The sequence below is a fragment of the Abramis brama genome, assembly GCF_963993115.1.
Source record: "Abramis brama genome assembly, chromosome: 1".
In the NCBI taxonomy this organism is placed as follows: Eukaryota; Metazoa; Chordata; class Actinopteri; order Cypriniformes; family Leuciscidae; genus Abramis; species Abramis brama.
Genome location: NC_139963.1, coordinates 53,270,356 through 53,283,227, shown reverse-complemented (window position 1 = coordinate 53,283,227; position 12,872 = coordinate 53,270,356). Strand labels below are relative to the sequence as shown.

The window sequence follows — 12,872 nt, the reverse complement described above, 5'->3', positions numbered from 1 at the left end:
ATGTCTTCCAAATTATGATACATCTCATTGGTCCTGGGGTCCTTCACTTTATGTATAAATCTCTCAGCCTGTTGTTTCCGTATTCTCCATCCAAGTAGTTTCTTAGACTTAGGGCCATTTTCATAGAAATTTTGTTTAATTAATTTAGCTCTCTTCTCTACTTGGTTTTCATATAGGTTGTTTAAGGTTTGTTTAGTCTCCATTATGAAGCCATTCCATTACTCCATTATGAAGCCATTCCACTCCATTATTTCCATCTCTGAAGTATGCATTCTACTTCCAAAACAAGAGGGGAAGCCCTACATCTGGAAGGGGCCCCTCTAAGCGTGGACCAAAATCTCTGATCACCTGAAATCAGAACAGTCCGCATAGAGAAAACAGACATAAATTCCCAGATGTGGTCAGTTTCCATTTCTCAAGCTTTCATGAATGGGAAAATTTGCCTATTCTCATATTACCTCCCGGAGATACAGTTTGACGTAGAAATATTGTCATGTGGATGCGAGGAAATGAACCCAAATGCAGACAGAATGCAATATACACGGTTTATTGATACAACTAGACAGAATAAACAGGAAAACAAAACCCACGATGGGGCAAAACAGGACAGGGTGGCAAACTAAGGACTAGACTAAGAGTTTACAGCAAACTAGACTAACAAACAACAAATACGATGTAACAATAACTCTTGACAGGACTCTAGACAAAGTTACTCACACGGAGTGTCTCAGAGAGATAAACACGCAAAGTAAGACAAGTTTAGACAATGAACCGGCACAAGACAGCAAACACAAGGGGATTAAATAGGGAGAAACTAATGAAGACAGCAAGGTGACACAGATGAAACAATAATGACAAAATGAGGATAACAAGTGGGCGGGGCAAGGTAACGAGACAACACAAGCACATGGCCCAAACACAAGGCCATGTGCTTGCACACAAAACACGGGTCTGTCATGATCCTGCCTCAAGACTAGAGAAAATCAAGGACACGAGGGCAGAATCATGACAGAACCCACCCCTTAAGGAGCGGCTTCCAGACGCTCCCCAAGGGGACATTAAACACGGGACAAGACTGACTGTGACAAGGACATGAACCAACAAAACATGACAAATAACAATAAAGGTATACACGAATAAACAATAACAGGGTTAGGGTGAAACATCAAAAACAATAAACAAGGCAGGGGAGGTGGAGGAAGCAAAGAGTTATTAGGGGGTAGTCCATGGTGTTTAGGTGGGGTGAAAGTCCTAGGTTTACGGGGTGAGGGTGTAGGCTGTGGGCGAGGGGACCGAACAGGCTTGGGAGGAGTGGTGGACCTGGGGGAAACAGGCCGGGGATGAATAGTGATGGGGGGTTCAGGTGGCGAAACAGGAATCCTGACGGGGGTAGCAGTGGGCAGCAAAACAGGAAACACGACCGGGGGAACTGCTGGTGACTGAGGAACGGAGCTAGCAGAATCAGACTCAACACTCCACATCTCCACCTCCGGAACAGCGTCGTCTGTAGTTAGTTCAGGAACAGTGCTTACTGTAGCTGACTCTGGGATGGCGCTCTCGGTAGCCGGATTAGGAACAGAGCGCTCTGTGGCTGGATTAGGAACAGCGCTCTCAGTGGCTGGCTTCAGATCAGCGCTCACAGTGGCTGGCTTCAGATCATCGCTCACAGTGGCTGGCTTCAGATCAACACTGGCTGCAGCTGACTCAGGAACCGTATTTCTTGCAGCTGTGGATTCAGGACTAGAGGACTTGACAGGACTGACAGGGACATCAAGGATCTTGACAAGACGTGACAGATAGTTAGATAAGGTCTTGGCCGTGACGACAACAGGTAAGTCTTGATGGGCTGATACGGCTTGAAGAACTGCTTCAGCAGCTGAATCGGCCGCAGCTCTCTCTGCAGCACTCACAACAGCAGGCTCGGAAACAGCCCTCACTGCTGCAGCCCCAGGAACTGCGCCTTCAGTAGAACCTTCGGTTGCTGCGGGCTCTGGGACAACGCTTTCTGTGGTCGCTGCAGGCTCTGGGACAGCACTTTCAGTTGCTGCTGCAGGCTTTGGCCCAGGCAGAGACGAAGGACGGAAGGCTCCCCTCCTCCTCTTCTTTCTCCTAGGTCGCGGAGCGGAGGCCGTAGTCGGACTAGCGACCGGTTGAAGAATCTCTGCGAGTCTGTAGCAGGAGTTGGGAAGACAACCCCAGGAAGGGTAGACTCCGTCGAAGAGGACTCTGAGGCAGATTCCCACGATAAGCGTCTTCCTCGCTTTCCGCAGAGGCTGACAGACGCGGTGGGCGTCTCGGGCGTAGAACAGGAGTGAGCTTGGTCCCCCAGCCAAGCAACAGCGAGAATGCGACCCTCCGGGATCCCGGGCAGCATACCAGGGGACGATGACAAGGAGGAACCCTGCGATGCCTTCCGTGATAAGCAGAGCACCATATCCCGGAACGAGCGGCGGACCAGCTTCTCCCGCTCTGCCAGCGGAGGGGGATCATTGAGACCCGCGATGAGGTAACGATTTAGGAGAACGTCAGGTAAGAAAAACCTCTTTTTTTCTGCGACTTGAGCATACTCCTTCAATGGCAGTTCTCCCTGAGGAGGAAACGGGTCTGAGCCACCAATCTTCCAGAAGAGCCAAAGGTTGATCAACAGGGGAAGACAAACTGTCTGCAGGGTTCTGCTTTGGCCGGTTCATTCTGTCATGTGGATGCGAGGAAATGAACCCAAATGCAGACAGAATGCAATATACACGGTTTATTGATACAACTAGACAGAATAAACAGGAAAACAAAACCCACGATGGGGCAAAACAGGACAGGGTGGCAAACTAAGGACTAGACTAAGACTAAGACTTTACAGCTAACTAAACTAACAAACAACAAATACGATGTAACAATAACTCCTGACAGGACTCTAGACAAAGGTACTCACACGGAGTGTCTCAGAGAGATAAACACGCAAAGTAAGACAAGTTTAGACAATGAACCGGCACAAGACAGCAAACACAAGGGGATTAAATAGGGAGAAACTAATGAAGACAGCAAGGTGACACAGATGAAACAATAATGACAAAATGAGGATAACAAGGATAACTCTTACTGGCCTTTTCAAAAGTTACTCAGTCACTCATAGCGCCTTCGTCGCGTCCAAATCCCTTTAGTTTCTCCTGGATGTGTTTCATGCGTGCATCCCAGTGACGACGTGGTGTAGCATCTGCCGTTTCCCAGGGAGGTGGTCTCCGTCTTGCCGCGGGTGTAACACGGTCTTCCGCCGGGGTCCCGGCTCTGAGTTTTGCTGGGTGAAGAGTCTGAAAACGGAGCCCCTGTTCTTTAAGCGTCTTTCTGATGGTGGAGTAAGCCTTTCTTTTCATAACTATTTCGGTTGGATAGTCTTGCTAGAAAAACACTTTTCTCCCATCGTATTGGATGTTATTCTTTTTCCAGGCTGTGCGAAGCACCAGCTCTTTGGTTTTATACTCCAGGAAATGGACAACCATAGACCTCGGGTTAGCGCCTTGTGGTGGTTTGGCTCCAAGGGACTGGTGACAATGTTGTATAGCGAGGGTGACAGCTCAGATTTAATAAATGTCTCTAAGAACTCCTGTACATTGTTTCCCCTCAGCTCCCTCTGGGATCCCGTGGATGCATATGTTGTTTCCGCGTGAGCGCGACTCCAAGTCCGTCAGCCGGGCTTGTAGTTTGTCTTAGAGTGCCAAAGTGTGGGAAAGCAACTCACTGTTTTCTGCACCCCGCTCCTACATGTCAGCCACTCTCTGCTCCGTCTCCTCGACTCTGTCGGTTATTACTTTTAAATCAGTAACGATAGCGCTTAGCTTCTGGCTAAAGTCTTCCCTGAAGTCCACCAGTTCCTTCTTTAGTGGCCCAATTGTTTCGGTAAATTCTTTTTTCAAGTCCAAACAAACCACCTTTATCTCGGCAATAATGTTAGCTTGGATAGCTTCCATAGCCTCGTGGTCAGCTTGCTTGCTAGCACCGTCGTCAGTATCTCCACTTCCAATCAGGGATTTATCGTCTACGGGTTTTGTTGCAATCTTCCTTTTGTCATTCTCTTGTTTCCCCCTTTCATTCTATAAATGACAACTTTTCCTATCTGGATAACCAGTATTTATTTCGGGGGAGTAAGACCGTCTGCGTCCACGCCATGTCGGAAGTCCTTTCATAACAATTTTAACAACTTTTTTTCATTCATTTTTTAAAAACCTTTTTTTGTACATACAGTACAAACCATTGTTTATTTCAGAATAGATTATTTTGTATGTAGCCTATTAAATCTCCTGCTGTTTATTATGTCATCTGTTATAATAAACAACAGTTAAGCTGAAAAAGAAAAACAGTTCTTGAATTGAAAACATTATGGCACTGTTGTTTATGTTTAATGTGTTTATTACATTAGATAAGTGTGTCATTGATCAAATATTTTAATAGTTCTCTTGACAGAAACATGGGATTTGTACCTATAATGTTTTAAAAGTAATAATTGGAAGATTTATGTTCCTCATTCATGGAGATTTTCAGGGACATGCATAATTCATTTATAAAAACTCATCAAAATGATGGGAATTTTTTAGGGCTCACTTTATGTCCTTTAACTTTATAATCATATTTCTCTCTTTGAATTTTGATGTACTGAAAACGCAATTAAGCTTTTTGTTCTTTCATTTCAGACCTGATGGAAGTGAAGGAGGAGAGTGAAGAACTGAGTGAAGTGAAGGAGGAGAGTGAAAAACTGAGTGAAGTGAAGGAGGAGAGTGAAGAACTGAGTGAAGTGAAGGAGGAGATTGAAGAACTGAGTGAAGTGAAGGAGGAGAGTGGAGAACTGAGTGAAGTGGAGGAGAAACATCATATGAGAAAACCTGGAGAAAAAGAATCTGAGATGCCTGGAGAAAAACCTTTGAGTCGCTCAAAGACTAAAAGCACATTTTTAAAGAAAAGAAGAGCAAAGAAATCTACAACCTGCACTCAGTGTGGAAAGAGTTTCGCAAACACACGTAATCTTGAGATTCACATGAGGATCCACACCGGAGAGAAGCCGTTCCCATGTGATCAATGTGGGAAGAGTTTCACATACAAACTAAGTCTTAAGATTCACATGAGGATCCACACTGGAGAGAAGCCGTTCTCATGTAATCAATGTGGAAAGAGTTTCACATGCAAACAAAGTCTTGAGATTCACATGAGGATCCACACTGGAGAGAAGCCATTCTCATGTAATCAGTGTGGAAAGAGTTTCACAGCCAAACGTAAACTTGAGATTCACATGAGGATCCACACCGGAGAGAAGCCGTTCCCATGTGATCAATGTGGAAAGAGTTTCACATACAAACAAAGTCTTGAGATTCACATGAGAGTTCACACTGGAGAGAAGCTGTTCACATGTGATCAATGTGGAAAGAGTTTCACAGCCAAACATAATTTTGAGATTCATGTTAGAGTTCACACTGGAGAGAAGCCGTTCCCATGTGATCAATGTGGAAAGAGTTTCACATCCAAACAAAGTCGGGAGATTCACATGAGAGTTCACACTGGAGAGAAGCCATTCACATGTGATCAATGTGAAAAGAGTTTCACAAACAAACTTAATCTTGAGATTCACATGAGAGTTCACACTGGAGAGAAGCCGTTCACATGTGATCAATGTGAAAAGAGTTTCAGATCCAAACAAAGTCGGGAGATTCACATGAGAGTTCACACTGGAGTAAAGCCATTTACATGTGGTCAGTGTGGGAAGAGTTTCCGATACGTACAAAGTCTTGAGGTTCACATGAGAGGACACATGAAGATCCACACTGGAGAAAAGCTGTTCATATGTGATCAATGCGGGAAAACATTTCTTAGTGCATCAAACCTGAAGACACACCTGACAGTTCATACGAAGGAGAAGCCTCATTCATGTTCTGTGTGTGGAAAGAGTTTTTCACTGCTGAAATCTTTACATAGACATCAGAAAACTCATACTGGTGTGAGAGACTACATGTGCTTTGAGTGTGAGAAGACTTTTACAACAGCTGAACATTTAAGACGGCACCAGAGCATTCACACTGGAGAAAAACCTTACAAGTGTTTACAGTGTGACACGAGATTCAGTCAGTCACAACAACTGAAAACACATGAGATGATCCACACTGGAGAAAAACCTTACAAGTGTTTACAGTGTGACAAGAGATTCAGTCAGTCAAACCATCTGAAAACACATGAGATGATCCACACTGGAGAAAAACCTTACAAGTGTTCACACTGTGACAAGAGATTCAATCGGTCATCAACTCTGAAAACACATGAGAGGATCCACACTGGAGAGAAGCCGTATAGATGTGATCAATGCAGCAAAACATTTCTTTGGGCATTAAGCCTAAAGGCACACCTGACATCTCATACGAAGGAGAAGCCACATTCATGTACTGTGTGTGGAAAGAGTTTTTCAGTGCTGAAATCTTTACAAAGTCATCAGAAAATACACACTGGTGTGAGAGAGTACATGTGCTTCGAGTGTGAGAAGACTTTTACTACAGCGAACTGTTTAAAACAGCACCAGAGGATCCACACTGGAGAAAAACCTTACAAGTGTTCACACTGTGACAAGAGATTCAATCGGTCAGAACCTCTGAAAAGACATGAGAGGATCCACACTGGAGAGAAGCCGCACACGTGTGATCAGTGTGGAAAGAGTTTCTCTATTAAACGTCAGCTGAAGATACACATGAAGATCCATGCAGTGGAGAAACCACATCACCGCAGTCTGAGATCACGGTGAGTAGTTCATCTTTATGTCCTGAGAAACAAAATCTCTTCTGTGTAAGTTAAGCCCCTTTCACACAGAGATTCCGGAAAATACGCAGATAAAGTGACCCGGGATTTGATCCGGGTTCAATTGATTTTGGTTCATTCACACTGCCAGTGATTTTCCAGAATCAGTCAGTGCTTTCACACACTTCCTCTAAAGACACATGGCATCGATGTGACATGTAATGTCTCAGCAGCGTCTTAAGTTTGATTATGAGCTGCGATTTCTCTCTTGAGAAACCACGCTTGTGCAATTTTTTTCTCTGATTCGATCATAAACTAACGCATTACGTAGTGTTTCACTAGCAGGTGAACGATTCCGGCCTCAGCGTCTTCAATACGACACGGCATTGATTACGGCTTTTGTTCACACAGTGCGCGTTCCGGAACTGAACACGACAATGTTACTAGGTCCCCAACTCGGCATCGATCCCGGAATCAATCCCGGGTCGTGTTCTGGCATTCTGGCAATTTCCCAGCAATTTCTCTTTCTGACATTACCGATTATGGTGAAAATAAAACGTCAAACAGTATTTTCATGTTTTCTAACAGCAGTTCATGTTTTTGTATTTGCTCTTATCAAGAATACAGAGACGAGAAGCTTCCAGATTCTTCCTCTGTTTGTTAGAAAAACGTTGGAAATTATGTGATTGCTTACAGTTTACATGTCAAGCATGCGCCATCTAGAGTTTCATGACCAAACTAACCCATCAGATATGATGGGATTAAAATGACTATTGAACTCATCAGTGATCTTGACTTAGAGCTTCACTTTTCATTTCACATTCGTCTCTCATTTGAAATCTCACTTGATTTAATGTTTCTTTTAGACCTGACGGACGTGAACAAGAAAGGAAAAACAGAAGGTAAAAATGTGCCTCAGTGTAAAAAACGCTTCACTTAAAGACTGAAGATTCACATGAGAGTTCACACTGGGAAGAAGCGGCTCAGGCTTTCGCTCTAAAATCACATCTGCTTCTCATTCTGAAGAAAGACCATTTAACTGTGATCAGTGCGGTAAACAGTTTCATTGGGCTTCACTGATTCACACAAAGGAGAAGATTCATTCGTAATATTACAGCAGAAAAGACCCGGCGGTGTGTGTTTCAGTGCAGAAAGTCCTTTACTATAGACGATGAACTGAAATGCCACCAGAAAATTCACACTGTAAAATACAACACCGCATCAAGAGATTCAGTCTGTCAGAAACACAATTTTTAATTTGTTTATAGTTTTTCATGAGAACATCTAGTTTCTCTCCCACTTCTACTCTTCCAAGCAAATGCAAGATATACTTTCATGTAGCTTTGAAACTCGACCTTTTTTTTTTTTTTTTTTTTTCTCTTGAGATGCTTTGGCTTTTATAAGTCAGTAAAAATAGAGATCTGTCTCATTTGCTTTCAATTGTACTTAATGTTTGTATTTGCTTTCAAAAATGATTGATTAAACTCATTGCTCATTTTATCACCAACTCATTGTTATTGTACATTTTTATCAATATAGCTTTGAAATGCCTAATAAATAATATTTCACCACACATGACTGACATTGAATGAGATAGCTGTCTGTCTACATTATTAACTGTTTCACCCTTGGTATGCAGCATGTTCACAAGTCCCTAAATGCCAAGTCCAAGTCAGGTCTCAAGCTTTATATCTATTTAAAACAATAGTTCTTTCGACAAGTTATTGTAATTAACAGTGTTGTAAACAGCCTGAGGGCCCTCCAAGAGGTGGGATGGAAGATGGGCCCACAAGGACGGATCAAAAGGTAACGACAGGATAGAATAACAACAATGATAAAATCCTCCGGAAGTGTGTGTGTGGATAGAAGGAGAAGGTGACGTCAATTTAGGGGGCTGCATATTCATTAAAGGATTAGTTCACCCCAAAATGAAAATTTCCTAATAATTTACTCACCCCAATGCCATCCAAGATATCCAAGTCTTTCTTTCCTCAGTGGGAGAGAAATTATGTTTTTTGAGGAAAACATTTCTGGATTTTTTGTCTAACAATGTACTTCATTGGTTACCATTGTTTTTAAGTCCAAATCAATGCAGTTTCACAAGTCTTTGAAGAGTTTAAACGGGCTGTATGCGATCACAGCTGAAGAAGAGGTTGTTATCTAGCAAAACGATAGGTCATTTAAAAAAAAAAAAAAAAAAGATAGACTTTTAACTTAGTAGTTCGGATTGAGCTGATCAACAAACGGACAGGGAACTACGTCATCACGTTGAAAGGTCAAGCCAACGCCGGCAATACTATTTGAACTACTATTCATATTCATCAGAATGTTATTCATATACTATTCATATTCACTGAATACTATTACTATATATAATAGCAAACAATATTGAACTATCCTCCTACGTATGGTCGCATTGTAAACAGTCTGGTGGTACTTCTGCCGGCGTGACCTTTCAACGTGATGACATAGTTCCCTGTCTGTTTGTTGACTTTTGAAACTGCATTGATTTGGACTTAAAAATGATGATAACCAATGGAGTCCATTGTTAGAAGAAAAATCCAGAAATGTTTTCCTCAAAAAACATAATTTCTCTCCCATTGAGGAAAGAAAGACATGGATATCTTGGATGACATTGGGGTGAGTAAATTATTAGGAAATTTTCATTTTGGGGTGAACTAATCCTTTAAAGGAGTCATAACCTAGTATTACCTTGGATACCCACGCTCTATTATAGCCTTTCAGGCCCTTCTAAAAAAGAAAAGTGGAAAAAAAATAACATTATCATTCCAAAATGACATCATGGCGCAAGTTGTGAATGAACCCGACCTGGCCGCGACCTACGGAATTCCTGATGATCTCAGTCATTTGTTGTTTGCAAAGTAGCAGCCATTCCCCATGTTTACCTCGAAGCTAATACTCCCGCTAGCATACAATAGCCGCATTAGCAGTTAGCTGCTGTTTGTTACACACAGTAGAGCAATAAAAACACAGTCTTACCGTTTCAATTGCAGGCAAGTCTCTGATTGTTGGAATGGCCCCTTTTTCCCGAGCTTCGATGCCAACTTCGCCTGATATTGCCCCAAATTTGTGAAGGATTCCGGCGTAAAATGTTTAGCACAGACACCTAACATTAAGCCAGTGGGAAGGGTTGTAGGAACCGCGTCATTAAAAATGAATTTAATCCACTGGTCCCTGATAGCTAGGTCCGTTCTTGGGAGAGAAAACACATTTACATGTTGATTCTGGCAGTCAACAACAGAGCAACTCACGTGTGCACTACATTTCTGCATCTTTCTCAACTGAACTGAATATGAGGGGGAGAGGGGCAGGGCGGGCTTCCTGCAGCATAGGTCTGCGGTGTCCATATATGGTATATCCTGCCCCGTCTTGACGTCAAGTCGGCGCATAAATTAAAATCTCGTATTTGAGTGCGCGTGCACGTGGGCTGGTTTACGAACCCAGGGGTAAACAAACGCTTCACTTTTAAATATCGGCTTCCCGGCCAGTGTATAATCGTTAGGCAATCATAACATACATTGATTCTCGTGGAAAAGTGAAAATTACAGGTTATGACTCCTTTAAGGGAAAATGAAGAGTACGAAGCAGGCAGACCAGCAACCTCGTACAGCTCAGGAAGCAGGTCAGACTCCAGGGTCCAGAAGCCAGGAGTGAAACCAAAGTGCTGCAGGATCCACTGGTGCTGAGTCTCCTGAAGTGGCAGAAGGAAACTCCTTGGAGAACATATCCTGCGAACACGAGGACACCAGCCCACCAGAGACACACCCGACAAAGCCGGTAACAAAGCAGCCAGGTAGGCGCGACAAAATCAAATGGTCAAAAGTGAATGACTGGGTGGTGTGGCAGAGTCTGGATGCTGACGTAAGCCAATTGTTGGAGCTGGCGTTGAGAGGGAGCGTTGAGAGCAAACTGAACATCGTTGGGGACATCATCTTTGAGGCATGCAGAGGTTTGGCGAGGTCAGTAGGAAAGAGCCCATAGCCCCAGGCAAAGGAAGAAGAGAGAGCGATCGAACTGCCCCGGAAAGCAAGGTAGCAAGGTAATCAAGAAGGCAAGGTCAGCATCAGCCCCAGGGCCGAATAGGCTCTGCGGAAGCTAATGAAAACAGCTTGGAGGAAGCAGCAAGTTCCAGCAGAGTGGCAGCAAGCCGTCGGTGTATTCATCCCCAAGGAGCAGAACTCCCAGACCATCAGCCAGTTCAGAAGCATTGCCTTGTTGAATGTAGAAGGAAAGATTTTCTTATCCGTTCTGGCAAAGAGAATTACCAACTTTCTCATGGAAAATGAGTACATCGATACAGGCTGCCAAAAGACAGGAATCCCCGGCTTTCCAGGGTGCATTGAGCACTCTTCTCTGATATGGGATCAGATCCAGCGTGCAAAGAGAGAGAGGAGCGATGTGCATGTGGTTTGGTTGGACCTGGCCAACGTATATGGCTAGGTTCCACACAGGTTGATTGACTTCACCTTGGAGTTCTTCCATGTCCCGGGTATCTCTGTCTCTCTCTCTCATTCAAATGGGCAGTTTGGGCGGCCATACCGGGCGAGTCGGTCGAAAATATGGCGGCGTTCTATTTGTAGTGACGTAGGTGGCATCTATGAATAGGATGCGCCATCTCCCCCATCCTGTTGGTGATGGCTTTTGAGATAATCCTCATAGGGGCTAGGCAGATGGTTGGAGGTATCAAATTACCATCGAACGTGAGGCTGTCACCCCTGAGGAGTTATATGGACGATGTGACAAGCAAACGGCTCTGTAGGCCTGTCTATTGGTCCAAAGAGGGTTTCCGATAATACAGGGAAGGTTTCTCTGCGTATTACTTGCCTTTCCTTTTTGCAACACAACAAAATTAAATGCAATATTTCCTCACATGTATTGAATTATTTCATTTGACTCCATAAATGAAAAAGATTTTAATGATGTCTGGACATCATTAAAAGTGAGCGAATATTTGATTATTATTTTAAACTCTGATTATATTTTACCCGCTTAGATCTGGAAACTATATCACTATGATGTCCTTCTTTCTCGCAAGGTCTCACAACACAATCTCGTCAGTTCCAATCATCAAAACAGAGGTAATTTGGCTAAATATCAGGGATCAAATCTATCAGCCTAGGATATAAGCAGGAAAAGGATCGCTTTGTGATGGAACTAAGGAGCTCAGCAGACCCGCTCATAAGGAGTGCAAATGTCCCCATCCGCACAGGCTCGCGTCATCGCATCATCGCCAGTCTGCAATACCGAGAAGTGATGGGGGCTGTCCAGACCAGTCGTGCTGGGCTGGGCTGGGGAGCAGCGCAGCAATTCTGGTCCAAAGCCACCAAGAGACAGCAGAAGACCATGGTGGTGGACGAAATCACCAGACTGGAGAAGTACTCCATCCCAGGGCACGCAAGGAGCCTGGACGAGATGGGATGCTACCATCAACAGGCGTATCACCTGGGTGGATATCTGGAGGACTTCTCAATCTAGGCTCAGCTTCCTGTTGAGGGCGACCTACGACACCCTCCTATGCCCTAGGAACCTCAATCTGTGGTATGGTGATGAAGTGGGCTGTCATCTGTGCGGGAGCGCCAAGGCAAGTCTCCGACACACTTTGTCAGGATGCAGAGTGGCACTGACCCAGGGACGCTTCAGGTGGTGCCATGACCAAATCCGGACGAAACTGGCCGAGATTCTGGAGGGCTGTAGGGTTGGCAACAAACCATTCACCTGCAACAGAAGATCATGCCTGGCAGGGTTTGTAAAGCCTGGCGGTATACATCAAGCTCCTGCTCAGAAGAAGAGCAGCATACTCACACCTGGTAGAGAGTGGCAGATGATGGTAAACCTTAGGAAACAGATGGTCTTTCCAAGAGAGATCATGACCACCACTCTCCGATCAGACATAGTCATGTGGTCCAGAGGGGCGAAGCGGCCCTCCTCATCGAGCTAACCATCCCCTGGGAGGAAAATATGGCAGTAGCCCACGAAAGGAAGCACCAGAAGTATGCAGAGCTAGCAGTGGAGTGCAAAGATGCTGGATGGAAAGCAACTGTTCACCCTATGTAGATCGGCTGTCAAGGCTTCATGGGCAGTAGTCCAGCTGC

The 12,872-nt window shown here is 44.3% G+C and overlaps 1 protein-coding gene across 2 annotated transcripts in view; it reads left to right on the top strand.

Annotated features, from left to right (window-relative positions):
• Positions 1-9,245, top strand: part of LOC311087681 (uncharacterized protein) — a 48,800-nt gene extending 39,555 nt beyond the window's left edge. For both annotated transcript variants that reach the window (XM_084121066.1, XM_084121065.1), the window contains exons 3-4: positions 4,680-6,762; positions 7,626-9,245. In XM_084121066.1, the coding sequence (XP_083977192.1) occupies positions 4,680-6,762; positions 7,626-7,665 (2,123 nt within the window). In that variant the 3' untranslated portion in view covers positions 7,666-9,245. The remainder of the gene's footprint in view (positions 1-4,679; positions 6,763-7,625) is intronic.
• The last annotated feature ends 3,627 nt before the right edge of the window (positions 9,246-12,872 follow it).